Source organism: Scardinius erythrophthalmus (assembly GCF_964197995.2).
Source record: "Scardinius erythrophthalmus genome assembly, chromosome: 3".
Taxonomy (NCBI): Eukaryota; Metazoa; Chordata; class Actinopteri; order Cypriniformes; family Leuciscidae; genus Scardinius; species Scardinius erythrophthalmus.
In genome coordinates this window covers 34,622,701-34,637,698 of record NC_138223.1, presented here as the reverse complement: position 1 = coordinate 34,637,698, position 14,998 = coordinate 34,622,701, and the positions used below count along the sequence as shown (strand labels likewise).

The 14,998-nt window shown below is 38.5% G+C and overlaps 1 protein-coding gene across 20 annotated transcripts in view; it reads left to right on the top strand.

Moving 5' to 3' along the window:
- The window catches only part of ctnnd1 (catenin (cadherin-associated protein), delta 1), a 32,106-nt gene extending 19,790 nt beyond the window's left edge, over positions 1–12,316 (top strand). For 4 of the 20 annotated variants that reach the window (XM_081360221.1, XM_081360229.1, XM_081360220.1 and 1 more), the window contains 14 exons: positions 86–308; positions 702–894; positions 2,141–2,258; positions 4,026–4,179; positions 4,582–4,599; positions 5,777–5,842; positions 5,922–6,049; positions 7,182–7,332; positions 7,459–7,654; positions 7,800–7,990; positions 8,104–8,151; positions 8,675–8,757; positions 9,037–9,091; positions 10,172–12,309. In XM_081360221.1, the coding sequence (XP_081216347.1) occupies positions 86–308; positions 702–894; positions 2,141–2,258; positions 4,026–4,179; positions 4,582–4,599; positions 5,777–5,842; positions 5,922–6,049; positions 7,182–7,332; positions 7,459–7,654; positions 7,800–7,990; positions 8,104–8,151; positions 8,675–8,757; positions 9,037–9,091; positions 10,172–10,233 (1,686 nt within the window). In that variant the 3' untranslated portion in view covers positions 10,234–12,309. Of the gene's footprint in view, positions 1–85; positions 309–701; positions 895–2,140; positions 2,259–4,025; positions 4,180–4,581; positions 4,600–5,776; positions 5,843–5,921; positions 6,050–7,181; positions 7,333–7,458; positions 7,655–7,799; positions 7,991–8,103; positions 8,152–8,674; positions 8,758–9,036; positions 9,136–10,171 lie in introns of all 20 variants that reach the window. The other 16 variants (XM_081360227.1, XM_081360236.1, XM_081360226.1 and 13 more) reach the window with 5 other exon arrangements.
- Positions 12,317–14,998: the final 2,682 nt, after the last annotated feature.

Here is a 14,998-nt window from a genome sequence, read left to right as displayed (position 1 = left end):
GCTGGGGTTTGGCGCCGATGGCGAAGTCACTCATGGTGTAGCACACAAGTTCCATGCGCTTAGTCTTCTCTGCCTATCTTTGCAGGTGAAGTCAGATGTAAGACGACTGAAGGGGATCCCTGCCCTTGTGTCCATGCTGGATAACCCAAAGAAGGAGGTCCATTACGCGGCATGCGGAGCTCTCAAGAACATCTCATACGGACGAGATCCAGATAACAAGATAGCCATCAAGAACTGCGATGGAATTCCCGCACTGGTGCGGCTACTGAGGAAGACGAGAGATCAGGACCTTACCGACACTATAACAGGTACACACTCCTTAGCGCTGGAAATCAAGGTTTTATAATTTTACAGAAGATTTATATTTCAAACATGTGGTTCTTTTGAGCTTTTTATTCATCAAAGAATCCTGAAAATAGTATCAGGTTATAATCCAAATCAGCATATTAGAATGGCTAATAGCTGCTGAAAATTCAGCTTTACCAAACCAGTTATTTTAAATTGGAATAATATGTTTTACACTATAAATCTTTTATATTTTTAATCAAATAAATGCACATAAAGAGACTTCTTTCAAAAACATATAAAAAGTCATGTCCTTTTGAAATTTCCATTTCATGCCAACGTTAACCTTTTTGTGATTCAAACACAAGTGGTCAGACAAGATGGATTGTTGTAACCGATGGCTCGTCCTCTGACAGGCACGCTGTGGAACCTGTCGTCTCATGACTCTGTAAAGATGGAGATCGTGGACCACGCGCTGCACGCCTTGTCCGATGAGGTGATGGTTCCGCACTCTGGCTGGGAGAGGGGGAACGAAGGTGGAGAGGAGAGCTGCAAACCCAGACACCTGGAGTGGGAGACTGCGCTCACCAACACCACCGGCTGCTTAAGGTACACAACGTTAATGCATGTTTCGCTTTCACAAAGCAACATTTCTTATTTCATGTGCGAGTCAACTGTCCTCACGTTGGTCAGAGTGCACCTGTTCATGTTCTGGGATAGAGGTCATATGTCAGGATGACAACAGTTCCATGGGCTTATTGTGGCTTTCTTTGTACTTGTCGTTAATTTAGTTTATCGTTTTTGTGCACGAATCAAGGCTTCGCCTGTATTTTTGTGCTTTAGACAGTTCTGAAATATGTTTGTCCGACCAAACTTCATCTTTGCTCCAGGTTAACCCACGATTTATTTTGAGAGGCCTTCGCAAAGCAAACACTGCCGCTTTTCGTGCATTGCTCATTATACATTGTGATACAGCCTGGTTCATTGGTCCGTGGGTTGGATTGCTTTCTCGCCACAAGTGAACCGCTTCAGAGTTCAAGTTGGCAGAGACCACCTTGTCCAAGTTACCTCGTATCGTTTTTTTTTTTTTTTTTTTTTTTGGTTTTAAATCCAATCACTATTGCAGTGTTCATGTATACGCTTAAAAGAACCATTCTAAGGGAGAAATCACTAGTTTCCTTAGAGCCAGGTGTGAAAATGCCCTTAATCAGCCTGGGAATCAAACGCATGACTTTGGTGATGCAGTTAAGCCACGGGAACACCGAAAGATGGGCGGAGGAAAGGATTAGGATGTGTTGGAAGGGACAGTTTCATGATTCAGATTAATGAAAGCCTTTATAGGGGGGAGGGGTGTGCCTCAGTGCTGCTAAAGAATTCCTGTCAAGAAAAGTTGTGTGTGAGGAAGCTGCATTTTGATGTGGAAGAAAGACAGGAAGTGCAAAGGAAATGCTCTTGAATTGTGTGTGAGAGCAAGAACCTCTAAGGCTGTGAAAGAACCAGGACAAAGTTTGGACAAAAGAGAGAAATGTGATCTTTGAATCCACTTATTTCCCTTGAGTGCTTCTCTTTGAAAGTGTCCCTCGCTTCTCCCACTCGCCTATTAGGCTTTTAGAAAGAGCTCCGTTCAGTCGGAGGAGTGGTTTTACACCGTGATTACATTTAAGTAGAGCTAACAGTGTCTTGCCTTTAACCCTCGCTTTCTCTTTCATTGGTCAACTTTCCTGATGCCATCTGTGTACTCTTGGTTAATATGTTTTAGGTGATGACCTGAAGCTAAAAGTTTCTGTGCATGCCAATCATTGCTAAACATTAAACAGGCAGTGTCCTAATTAGTTGCATGACGTTTCGCTCTCAGGAATGTGAGCTCGGAGCGGAGCGAGGCCAGGAGGAAGCTGAGGGAGTGCTCTGGACTGGTCGACTCTCTCATGTACATCGTCCAGTCACAGATCAACTGTAAAGATGTGGACAACAAGGTAACAACTGAACTGTGACTATTTAAGTTTTGAGAACTGCACTTTCACTGCTCTTTTATGACAGGACAAGCATGTTTCCAGGAAGAGCAAAGAGGGAAGAAAGCATTGCTGGTCGTTTTTATTATTACACACTGCAATTTTTAGCTGTCAAGACAATTTGAACAGTAAATTTGGAAACGTTAACCTGCCCATTTATACAGGACTAGTTAAATGAGCCCACACACTAGTCAAAATACACTAGTATTTTAAAAATAAATTAATAACTTAAACCAATGTTGTACAATTATATGCCACCAATCAAATGTTTGGGGACAGTGATTTATTTTTTTATTTTTTTTATTAATACTTTTAGTTAGCAAGAGAGAATTACTCAAGTGGCATTTAAGGGTTCATATGAAGCTATTTTAAAAAGTTCATTATTTTGATTATTGGGTGTAGTTGAATAGGTTAACATACTTTTTACATACTGTATATTATCGAGTCTCCTCTATTCCCAGTCTATCAGAAACGTGTGGATTTCTAAAGCTCTGAGTGCTCTGATTGGCCTGCAGACCCAGTGCATTGTGATTGGCCAAACATCTCAAGCGTGTGTCGGAAATGTAACTCCCCTAAACATAATCGCGAGCTTCAGCTACCAAGGATTCTAAAGCAATTGTAAACGCTCAGTAAATAATAATGCCGTCAGTTTTACCATATCAGTTCGAGCCCAAGTCAGATTGCGAAAATGCAGATGATCAAGCCGATCATTCGGAACCTACTTTGCAAGCCCGACAACACTTCAATTCACCGAAACCACACCCTCTTTCTTTGCGTTTGCCTTTCAGCGGAAATTATGCTAATATTTTACATTGTGACAGAGATGTTTGCGGAAGTAATATATGGACTTTGATCCAGACCTGTCTAAAACACCTCGATCCATGTTCTCTGTTAAATCTCTTTGTGGAAGACGGAGCTTTGAAACTTTGCAGATCTTATATGCACAGATACATTACACGCTAAATGAAAACATTACAAAGCATTAATGACCCCTTTAAATATTTATAATGTTACACAAGATTTCCATTTCAAATAAATGCTGTTCTTTCAACATTGTTTTCAACATTGATAATAAGAAATGTTTCTTGAGCAGCAAATCTGCATAATAAAATGATTTCTGAAGGATCATGTGACACTGAAGACTGGAGTAATGATGCTGAAAATTCAGTTTTACCATCACAGGAATAAATTGCATATATTAACCTATATAGTACATATATTAAAGTAGTTGTTTTAAGTTAGAATAATGTTTCACTGTGTTTTTGATCAAATAAATGTAGCCTTGTTGAGCATAAGAGACTTCTTAAAAAAAACAACTTAGTTTAGGTAGTTTTGGTTTCACAGACAGGATTTAAACAGGATTAAGCCTTCGTTCAATTAGAACATTTAAGTAGCTTTTATAAACGTGCCTTAGAAAAACACATTACTTGTGTGCATCTTGAGACAAAACAATGGCACTGACATATTTTAAGATCTGTAACTTGCTTTCAGTTGAAACGTCTCAAACATGCATTTTAGTCTGGGACTAGCTTAAGCCTTGTCTGTGAAACCAGGAGTTAGTGGATCATTGAGTGGAATAAGAATCTGCAAATTCTGAATATTACTATATAGTTAGTAGGATCAGCCTTTTCTTTGGTTTTCAACAGTTTTATAAAAACATTTCTAGTTATCCTGCTTCAATCTCTAACAAATTATCTATTATTTGATCGTGTTTGTTGTGTCTGTGTGCAGCTGATTGAGAACAGTGTGTGTCTGCTGAGGAATCTGTCCTATCAAGTGCATCGGGAGATACCAGGCTCTGAGCGCTATCAGGAGATGACTCCTGTCAATCAAGGCCCCGCCTCTTCCCAAAAGGGCGGCTGCTTCAGCTCCCGAAAGGGCAAAGGTGCGCCTCCGATTCATTTAAAGAAAAACACAGGCACTAGCTGTGGGGCGTAACCAATTAAAATAAGTTAACTTGCTATCTTTACATTCCAGTACACAATCTCTGTGTCGTGTAAACAAAGCCAAGAGGCCGTGCCTATTCCTAGTCTTTAAATCATAGTACACACTTAGAAGTCTGTTAAGCCTGTTTGATTTGTGTCAGATCATATAGAAGTTTGTTTGCACACGGAGGACATGAAGCATGCATGAATTGTGTGGTGTGCCTTGTTTGTGGGTTTGTTGCTAAATAATTCAATGGTGGCTGGGGCACTACTGCAAATTTTTTTATGCCAAAACTTTCCTCATTTTCTTCTGTATCTGTCTCTTCTGCTCTCATTCCGTACATCCTTTTATCCTGTAACAGACGAGTGGTTTTCCAAAGGTAAGCTTTTCTCTCTTTTTACTTTTTTCTTTATTTTCTTTTCTTTTTTTTTTTTAAGTAAAGGCTTCGCTTTGCTATTATGGGAATCACTTGCATTTCACCTTATTGTAACCCATTATTAACCCTGTTATAAGTCAAAGTTCAGAAATTGGATCTGAAACGGGAAATGTTTTATGAGAAACTAATTTATTTCTCATCCTGTTTCACATTCGTTTTATGAGCTGCACTGCTTTTGTAAAGTAAGAAGGCCTATTAAGGGGACCAGTCACACAAACAAGGTTTTTATCGATCGGAAGGAAATGGATGTATTTTGACATTGGACACTATCACTCCGTTTTAAAACCTAGTGAGATACACTACTGCCTATATAGGCTGCTGCCTTCTAAGGTATCATCCAAACCATTCACGGAACAGTTTTTACCACAAATATACAAATTAGCTGGCTATTCTAGAAAACTGGGAAAGGAGGGACGAGATCCCAAAACGAAATGTTTTCTGGAATCTGATTTTTGTTTCTTAATTGTTTGACTGGCCCTTTAAAATGCTTGCTGCATTTTATAACATTTCATTAGTAACCACCAGAGGGTGCCCGAGCTCAACATTTCCAATAAGTCCACTCCTTACACACCTTCACTTTTAATGTTTAATCATGTAGACCACAGGTGTCAAACTCAGTTCCTGGAGGGCCACAGCCCTACACAGTTTTGTTCCAACCCTGCTTCAACACACACACACCTGCAGTTTTCAAATAAGCCTGAAGGACTTGATTAGCTGATCAGGTGTGTTTAATTAGAGTTGAAGCTAAACTCTGCAGGGCTGTGGCCCTCCAGGAACTGAGTTTGACACCCCTGATGTAGACATTTTAAAAGACAATTGTCTGATTCTTTTAAACGTGCACATTGTCACTTTGGCATATACTACTGTGAAAACTGAGCCGTCTGCATCAAGTCATTTAATCATTACACAACTTGGGGTTTTCCCTCAGGGAATAAATGTAACCTTTGTCAGAACTGTCTCTAATAAACTCTTTGTCTAAAGAAAATCCCCTTTTTAAATCTTTGAAGACAGACTTTTGCTTCTGAATTGTCATAAATTACATCACTGTCATTAAATGACAGATTAGATCTGTCACTTCATCTCGATCTCGCTTGTTTCTCATGCCATCTGCTTTGTTCAGGAAAAAAAGAGGATGATGGAACTTCAGATATGATTGACATTCCAAAGAGAAGCTCACCAGCCAAAGGTACAATGACAGTTTAGTCTTGTTATAGTTGGTAGTTAGATAATAGATGAAATAATGTAGTAATTGTGTTGTTTGGTAGGTTATGAATTGCTGTTCCAGCCAGAGGTTGTGCGCGTGTACACTTCTCTTCTGAAAGAGAGTAAGAACCCATCGGTTCTGGAAGCCGCCGCGGGAGCCGTGCAGAACCTGTGTGCAGGCCGTTGGACTGTGAGTACACACAATAATGCTGACATTTCAGAACTTGCATACTGCAACTTTCAGGGCTTAAAATAAACTTTTCCTTCCCAAAAAAAGCAGTTATGAAACAAAAAACTTATATTAGGGCTGTCAAGTGATTACAATTTTCTTTATCTAATTAATCGCCACAGGTAATTAATCTAATCGCACATCAAATTTGACTGAGAAATTACCCCCAAAAGATAGTTATTATAGTGTTAAATGAGAAAAGCATCAAATAGACATTACAAAAAGTAGGTTTAGAAAAATAAAATATATTTGGATTCAACATAGAATTTATTACTCAAACTTTTAGGCTTCAATGACCATGTGGCCATGGAATTTTCATTTCTGGGTTATTATTAATATGGAAATGTGGAATATGAATTATTATTTTAATTAAATGAAATTAAAGGATATTCTAAATAAGAAACTAAAACTGCCTGTAGGTGGCGGTAAATGTCTAAATGAGTAAGTCATGAGTCATTCGTTTATTCATTTGATTCATTCAAACAGCTGATTCATTCAGGAATGAAGTAAATGCTCTCTTTATAAATGGGCCATTGAATCATTGGTTCACCCGATTGATTCGCTCAATGCGGATCGTTTAGAAATGAAACAGCGCTGTGTGTTGCTCGGAGACGCACAACAGTTCTGTTCTGGCTTTATAGGTAATATTTTCCTTGGCAAAATTGAGCAAAAGCAAACAATATTGTTTAAAATATAACACAATGTTAACTTCTTACTTATTGAACTGTTGTATAAAATCTATCACATTTGCATTTTCACATTTATTTGGGACAAAAATAGCACGTGTGATTGCGTTCATTACTATTGCTTAACTATCACGATGAGGCATTTTTGCCCTGATATCTTGAATTTTAGGGGTATTCCAACTGCATTCTCTAGGCTCCATCACGCAGTGAGATGTTGCCCTGCTTCATGTTCGTTACTAATCAACTTTTTGAAATCTAACCTTAATATTAATCAGAAGAATCAATGATTTTTTTCCCATAATCGAGCAGCCCTAGTCAATCACCATTTATTCATTAATATTTGTTTGATTAGCTCCATGACGAGTGTAATAATTTCGTAATTTGATCTCTGTCCTTATTTTTGTCAGTATGGGCGATACATTAGAGCAACGATGAGACAGGAACATGGCCTGCCGATGATGACGGAGCTGTTGTCTCATGGGAACGACCGTGTGGTCCGAGCCATGTCTGGAGCTCTGAGGAACCTGGCCATTGACGCTCGCAACCGTGAGCTGTTAGGTGTGTGAGCCAATAATACCTGTTTGTTTGTGCTAGACGTTGTATTTGTGTCCATTCAGTGTTATTACCATCAAATTTGCCATATTTGTACAGTCTCAATAAATGAATCTTCCTCTCTCTGTGTAGGGAAGCATTCAGTGCCTAACTTGGTGGCCAATCTGCCAGGCAGTGGTCAGAGTCAGCCTGTGCGCGGGCTCTCGGAGGAGACGGTGGTGTCTGTTCTCAGCACTATGACGGAAGTGATCGGCTCCAGCGTGGATGCGGCCAAATCCCTGCGCAGCTCCCAGGGTATCGAGAGACTGGTGCTCATCAACAAAGACAGGTGTGTGTGTATCCGTTTTTGTGTTAATTGGCTGGTCACATTGAAGGAACCTGGAAAAGGAAGTTTTTTTTTTTTTTTTTACTGCAAATGCTTTTTTTATGAGCCGTAGTTATAGTGTTTCACAATCGGTATTTTCCCCATATAGCAACCGTTCAGATCGAGAGGTACGTGGCGCTGGGCAGGTCCTGCAGATCGTGTGGGGCTTCAAAGAGCTCCGCCGCACGCTGGAGAAGGACGGCTGGAAGAAAACAGACTTCATGGTCACCCTCAACCCTCCTAACAACACCCGTAGCAACGGGGGATACGAGGACAGCACCCTGCCGCTAATAGACAGGGGTAAGAACACAACACATTCCTGCTGAATGGCTTTTAATGCGTTTATCAGTCGAATGGACATGCAGGATGGACTTTGTGTCTCTGATCTGACTGTGTTTGGGTCTCTTTGTTAGGGGGCAAACAGGACAGAGACATGATTCCACTTAATGACATGGGACCAGGTAAAATGCACATACTTTATTCTCATACTTTATGCAAATATTCAAGGTCTAAAATGAGCTTTTAGACACATTTGCTAGTTGAGTTTTTGTGATGTATCTGCTTTAATTTGCACTTCAAAATTAAATACATTACTATATTATAACATGGCGGAGAAAAAAAATGTATTTGCATATACATATACATATGCATAGAAAAAGCATTTATTTGAAAAAGTAAATATTTTGTAACATGTCTATCTCTTTACTTCACTTTTGAACAATTTAATGCATGCTTGTTGAATAAAAGTATCACTTTCCTGCAAAAAATAAAACTTACAGTGCAAAATGCATGGTTGGGGGGGAAAGTGTTTACACTTCATATATACGAAATACAGTGTGTGTGTATATGCCTGTATATGAAATGTATGCATGTATTTGCACTGGAAAATTTGGAATTTACTACAATCTCTATGCAATCGCTATGCTGTGATTCACTAAGTGTGAGAGATCAGTTACAAATGATCAATTTTGTCTGTGGCTCCAGACGCTTATTCTACGATAGACCAGAGAGGACGGAGAAACACTTTAGACGACACTTTGGATCGCTCTGACAGAGACGCACCTCAGGTAACGCAAACCTTCAAAGGGAAACGTCCACCCTTGTGCAGTTACACACAACAAACAAACTTGTGTTCTCACTAACTTCCTTGCACACCAGACATCATAAAACCCACACACTACTCAAGCTGGAACTTGTTAACCTACTGTAATTTCACTAATAGTACTCAGAGGGGTTCTCACCTCAACTAACTCTCTCACACTCCCCTCTCCTCCTATTATCACTCACCTCTTCTTCGATGCCTTTCTCTTATCCTGGTTCAATCTCTCTTTCTCTTTGACTCTCAGGGAGGAATGTATGGGGAGAGACGGGGCTCTTTGCCTCTGTTGGACTCTTATGATGGTTAGGCTACTCCCCTCCCCCCACTCAGTGCATGAGCACGCATGGTATGTGTGTCCACCTTCTGCATGGGCTTCATGTGTACATTTAAGTGTATGTGCGCCGCTCTGTGTATTTGTGGTTCTAACCCTCATTAACAGTATTTTGTTATTCTGTGCTCCAGTGGAAATGGGTTTACTAATTTCCAGTGTTGGGGAAGCTTTCTTTGAAACTAGCTTTCTAACTGCAAGCTACTCCAAATTTACAGTAGTTGAATTACAGTCTAGCTACAGGGACTGAAAAGTAGTTAGGAATACAAGCTGCTGACAAACTTATCTTTTTTCATTTATTTTATGATTTAATTTTTTACTGTGAGAGCTATATTTATCAGGTGCAAAAACAAGGATCTCAAATAGGAAGACATTTAAGTTTAAACATTTACAAAAACACTCAAACACAAGTCAATATTTCACTGCAAGAAGACAATGTAAAATGGATAAAAATTATATTTTAATTTATGCATTCTTATAATTTAATATGCATGTATGTGTGTGTGTGTATATATATATATATATATATATATATATATATATATATATATATATATATATATATATATATATATATATATATATATATATATATATACATACACATACATACATACATACATACATATATATATAAAATTTGTTTTTGTTTTTTATCTGGTGCTTTAAACAAGGATCTCAAATAGATCAAATTTCCAGTCAGCTAGAGTCAAAAACAAATGACTAAGGCAAATATTTCATATACTGCACTGATTTACATTAATAAAAAAGCAATTCAGAAAACAGCTCAGCCAGTGGCATGTTTCATTAGTAGCGTCGTTGCTATCTGTTAGTTACTCCCCAACACTGATCTCTCCCCCTCATGTGTCCCACTTTGGTCACATGACTGTGGTTTTATCTGTCTCAAAATGGGTGATGTGATTTGTGTAATATGCACAAATTCTCATCGCAGCTCTTTGATGACGCATTACTGTATCATTTTCCCTTGTTATTAGTGAACTCAATGATAGAGTACCACGCTTGACCTTCACGTCTCATCTGTTTCTCTCCACAGAAAAACTGATAGTGTGCATCACCCGCCGTGAGTTTCCTCCTCCTGCCTACTGTCCCTGCTGAGCCTCTGATCTCATCACTTACGGGACCATTGCCACTAATTGCAAAGACCCTTCTGTAGTTTTCAACATTCTCTAGTTGTCACTCCTACTCTTATTGAGATCAATGTGATTGAGAACAGCCACTACTTAAAATGGACACTACACAATTAATTCCTCTCTTGATTTTGGTCCATACCACTTTTTTATTTTGTTTTTGTTTTTTATAATGGAAACACTAGGGACTAAAATGTCTATTTAGTCACATGCCCAGCTTATCCAGCTTTATAAACCATTGCTTTTTTTTTTTTTATTGCTTCTGCATCTATTGGAACACTAGTATAGTATGGCAATGATATTTTGATTATTTTGCTTCATCCTGCTTTTGTGGTTCACATTGATAAAAAGGTAATGCCAAATTGCATCAGTCATATGTGGCCTGCAGAAAATAATGTATATAGAATATCTCTAAGTTGTATGTCTCGACTCATCGTGACAGACATTTGTCTTTTTTTTTTTTTTTTGGTCATTGTTTTCTAAAAGCACTAGATGACCACCAGTTCCCCTTAAGTTATCCATCTGTGGTTTTTGTGGATGGTCTCATTGAGTGTTCAGTCTCTAGGAAGAGGTTATTGTGAAAGCGTTGAAGCATTACAAAAGAGGCAGAGGGATTTTTGATTTGGGAGATTTTTTTTATTTTTTTAAACCAGTAGCATTCAAAGAACGATCTCTAGTGGTAGACGAGGACAGTCGTGCTCTATGGGACTCCTTGCATTGTGACAAATTTGCAAAGCGTTCAGGAGCTGTTTTGGGATTTATCCCCCCCCCCCACCACCACCTTTGGTTTGGTCTTTGAAATTGTCACTGACAACAATTAGTTTCTGTGTGGTAACTAAAGAGTTCCTCCCCCTTAGTTTTTTAATAAACACAATTAAAAAGCAACAAAAGAACTCGCGGAGACAAATTGTAGTCCTGGTTTTAGAATGGTGCTCCCACTTTTCAATATGTTGTGAATCGGCCCTGCTGGTGGACCCAGTTTGTGGTTTTTTTCACTTTTGTCTGAATATAAATGAATGTGTAAATATGACTGCATCTCACAAATCATCCACTCTGCATACTTGGAGTGCCTCGCTTGCCCATTGCGTCGTGTGAGTGTGTTTGCGATAAGCGGTGAACAGGGACGTTCGGCCACCCGCCTGCCTCTTGGTTTCAGTGCCTGTCTGTAGAGAGGAAACGAGTGTACATTTGAGGATGTATATCCATTGTTTTTTTCTCTCTCTCTGCAATCCATAAATACAGTGCTTGTTTCTTAGACTGCATATTAAAATGCTCAGTAAGTCTGTTGTAGATATTTACTGGATAGAAACTGAATAGCACTAGGGGTCAGTGGATTATTTTTTTTTTTTATTATTATTTTTTTTCCCCAATGCCTTTTTAATCTCCTGTTTGCCAATTGAAATACAATTTTTCAAGACACTACAGTCAGTAAAGGAAAGGTTGGAGTCCGAAGACCAGAAGTCTGAGTCCTGATAGAGGAGGCTGTTCACAAGAATGAGGAATTAATCGATTGTTCAGTGTTGAGGGAGGCAGATAAATGAGCTTTTTAATCACAAAAATTGCATCTCTTTCAGGCAGGATTTAGCAAGAGCTCAGTTATTGATTCTAGCTTGATGAGAAAATAAGATAAAATAAAAGCACATTTAACTATATATACCAGAGAATATTTGTTCATTTTAATTTTTTTTTTTCCTCCTTTTGTTTTTTGTCCTGTTGCTCTTTTCTTTTCTGTATTTTATGATTGGGGCTGATTTTGTTTTTCTGGGGTGTTGTCGGTGAATGCATATGCAATCATTTTTATTTTTTAAATAAATGCATTTACAGTTTATATCTTTTAATTAAAGACGAAAGGAAAAAATTCTTTGTGTCATGTTCTGTCAGTTAACATGCTGTTTCTCTGCAACACTTACATGTGGATCTTGATTCATAATTCCTATATTTCAACACTTTACCTTTGGTCTTAAACATTGCACCTTTCTTTCGTGGATTGAACATGTAACTTAGCAATACTGTTTTTAAATAAAAGAATGATTTTTTTTTTCCAAGGTTCTGACAGTGAATTTTTGTGTGATTCACAGAGCGTTTTTGTACTTTAACACATTTAACACATAATACATTCATTTAAAATTCTTCATTTGAGAATGTAATGATCAATTTGATAAATCCATTTTAGCACCTTTAGCAGACTCAACCATATTTCCCAGTAAGCAGCAACTCTATTGAGACATATTATGGAATTGATTCAACTTTTTTTCTCTTCTTTTTGATAAAAGTATTCTAGTCAAATTACAAATTAGTGGAGACAGTGAGAACTTAAAAAAAATCATAAACTGCTAGTTATCAGCTTAAAAATAATACTGGAAACAACTAGGCCCTTCATTGTCAACAACAATATTTGAACCCCTGAAACTCCTATTTTCTGTCAAATAAATTTCAGATTACAGAATTTTTAAGAGCTAAATGTTTTTTAAGGTTCCCACCATTTTTAACCGATGAATTTACATGAGCTTCCAGTCGTTCATGATTTATTGGATGTGGATTAAAGATGAGGATTTTTATATATATATATATATATTTTACTAAATCTCACCTGGTAAAAAAAAAAATATATATATATATATAATAAACCTAATAATATAATATATTAATATAATAATAAACATTATAAGAATGCACATGGAGTTTTAAGATTTTAATTTGTGACTTTTCCAAGTCTAGAAATCAAACACAAATTAGGCTACCTCACATATCCAGGTTTTCCAAGACTGCGGGAAGGACCTTTTTTCTCTCAAAGATATACAGGTTTTGAGCAGATGAACTAAAAATAGGAAATATGTTAGTTTTTAGTAGTTAAGCTTATATTAATGCTTGTTTTGTCTTATTTCAAATCATTGTAAGTAACCTTGAGGCCCCTAGTGGCCACTGGCTCCCTGGTTAAAGCTGCAGTCCGTAACTTTTTTTGTGTTCAAAATGTATATAATGAGCGAGTACCGTGTTCTTGTCTTATCCTGAATCACTACGGTACACCTATAAGAGCTGTGTCCAGAATCAGGGGCTGCATCCTTTGAAGGCCGCGTCCTTGGAAGTGCGCGGCTGACTTGCCCTTTGAAGGACGTACCGAGGCTGCGTTCCAGTCCAAAATTGTTATGCCTTTCACTCGCCAACTTCCCTCCGTCTCGTTCACTCGGGTGTACGTCATTGCTTATGTTGCATGAGTGCCCACTACTGGCGGAACCTTTGCAATAGGCTGAATTGGAACGTGCTAAGCCCTTGATCACTTAGAATCCACTATGGCAGGGATGGGCAACTTCGGTCCTGGAGGGCCACTGTCCTACAGAGCTTAGCTTCAACCCTAATCAAACACATCTGAACAAGCTAATCAAGGTCCTCAGGATTACTAGAAAATTACAGGCAGGTGATTTTTTCAGGGTTGGAGCTAAACTCTGTAGGACAGTGGCCCTCCAGGACCGAAGTTGCCCATCCCTGCACTATGGGGTTGATTTATTATTTAGTTTTTTCCCTTACGAAATTGTTTAATGCAGCATTCTATACGTATAGGTGCGTTTGAGTTGTTTAATTTTCATTTGAAATAAGTAATATATCATAGAGTTGTTTGTGGTGGGGTAAATTAAACACAATATGCGTTGACGCCACAATCGCGGTATATTGAGCTGCCTGAAGTGTACATATGAAGTAGACTCGCTCCCTCGGTCAAAATCGAGGGAGCGAAGGTCTGTATAAACTTCCCTCGTCCACTTCACAAAGTGGAACGCACTTCAAAATGGCGGCAGGGATTCCCTCGAGGGGAAGTACTTAGGGAAGTTTGCAAGTGCGTGTCTAAAAGTGGACTAGAACGCAGCCTTTGAAGGAGCCTTAGTAGGTCCTTAGAATTGGGACAGCCTTCGAATTGGGACAGCCTTCGTCGTGCCGCTGTGACGCAATCGGCCTTCAAATGCAGCCTTCGGAGGATGCAGCCCCTGAATTGGGACACAGCTCATAAGTGTTTATATTCTGACTATTTTAGATCATTCGAGTCGTCCCGCTGCGGAGTAACCTAGTACCTGCGTGACTCGTCATTGCAAACCTGTCAACATTTGGGTACCAAAATACGGGTTTCAGTTCAATCACATGCGGTTTCATGTCATACATTACACATCCCATCGCCAAATCATAGAAACATTCAGTTATCAACTGGAACAGGTTTTCACAGGAACTGAATATTACATCCAAATATTATTAAGTAATCAGCATATTGTTGTGTAACTTCACCTACTGGAACAGTATTTACAATTTTCACAGGAACTGAATATTACAAAACAACTATTGCAAAAGAACGATTTACAAAACAACGATTTCGAAATGTCAAATGTATTCCCAGGAATGAGCGATATGCTTTCCGCTTTTAAAGTTTTATTAAAGGGGTGGTTGATTATGATTCCACTTTGTTAATTTAGTTAGTGTGTAATGTTGCTGTTTGAGCATAAACAGCATCTGCAAAGTTACAACGCTCAAAGTTCAAAGCAAAGGGAGATATTTGCTTTGAAAGAAATCACTTTTTAAGGACTACAACAAACGGCTGGTAGGGACTACACGACATTCCTCCAAGGTTAGTGACATCACCAACCCTAGAATTTACATAAACCCCGCCCCCGGAACACGATTTATAGATTATAAAGACAGAATATGCTAATCAATGACTAGAAGATAATTACACATAAGCTACATAAATTCAT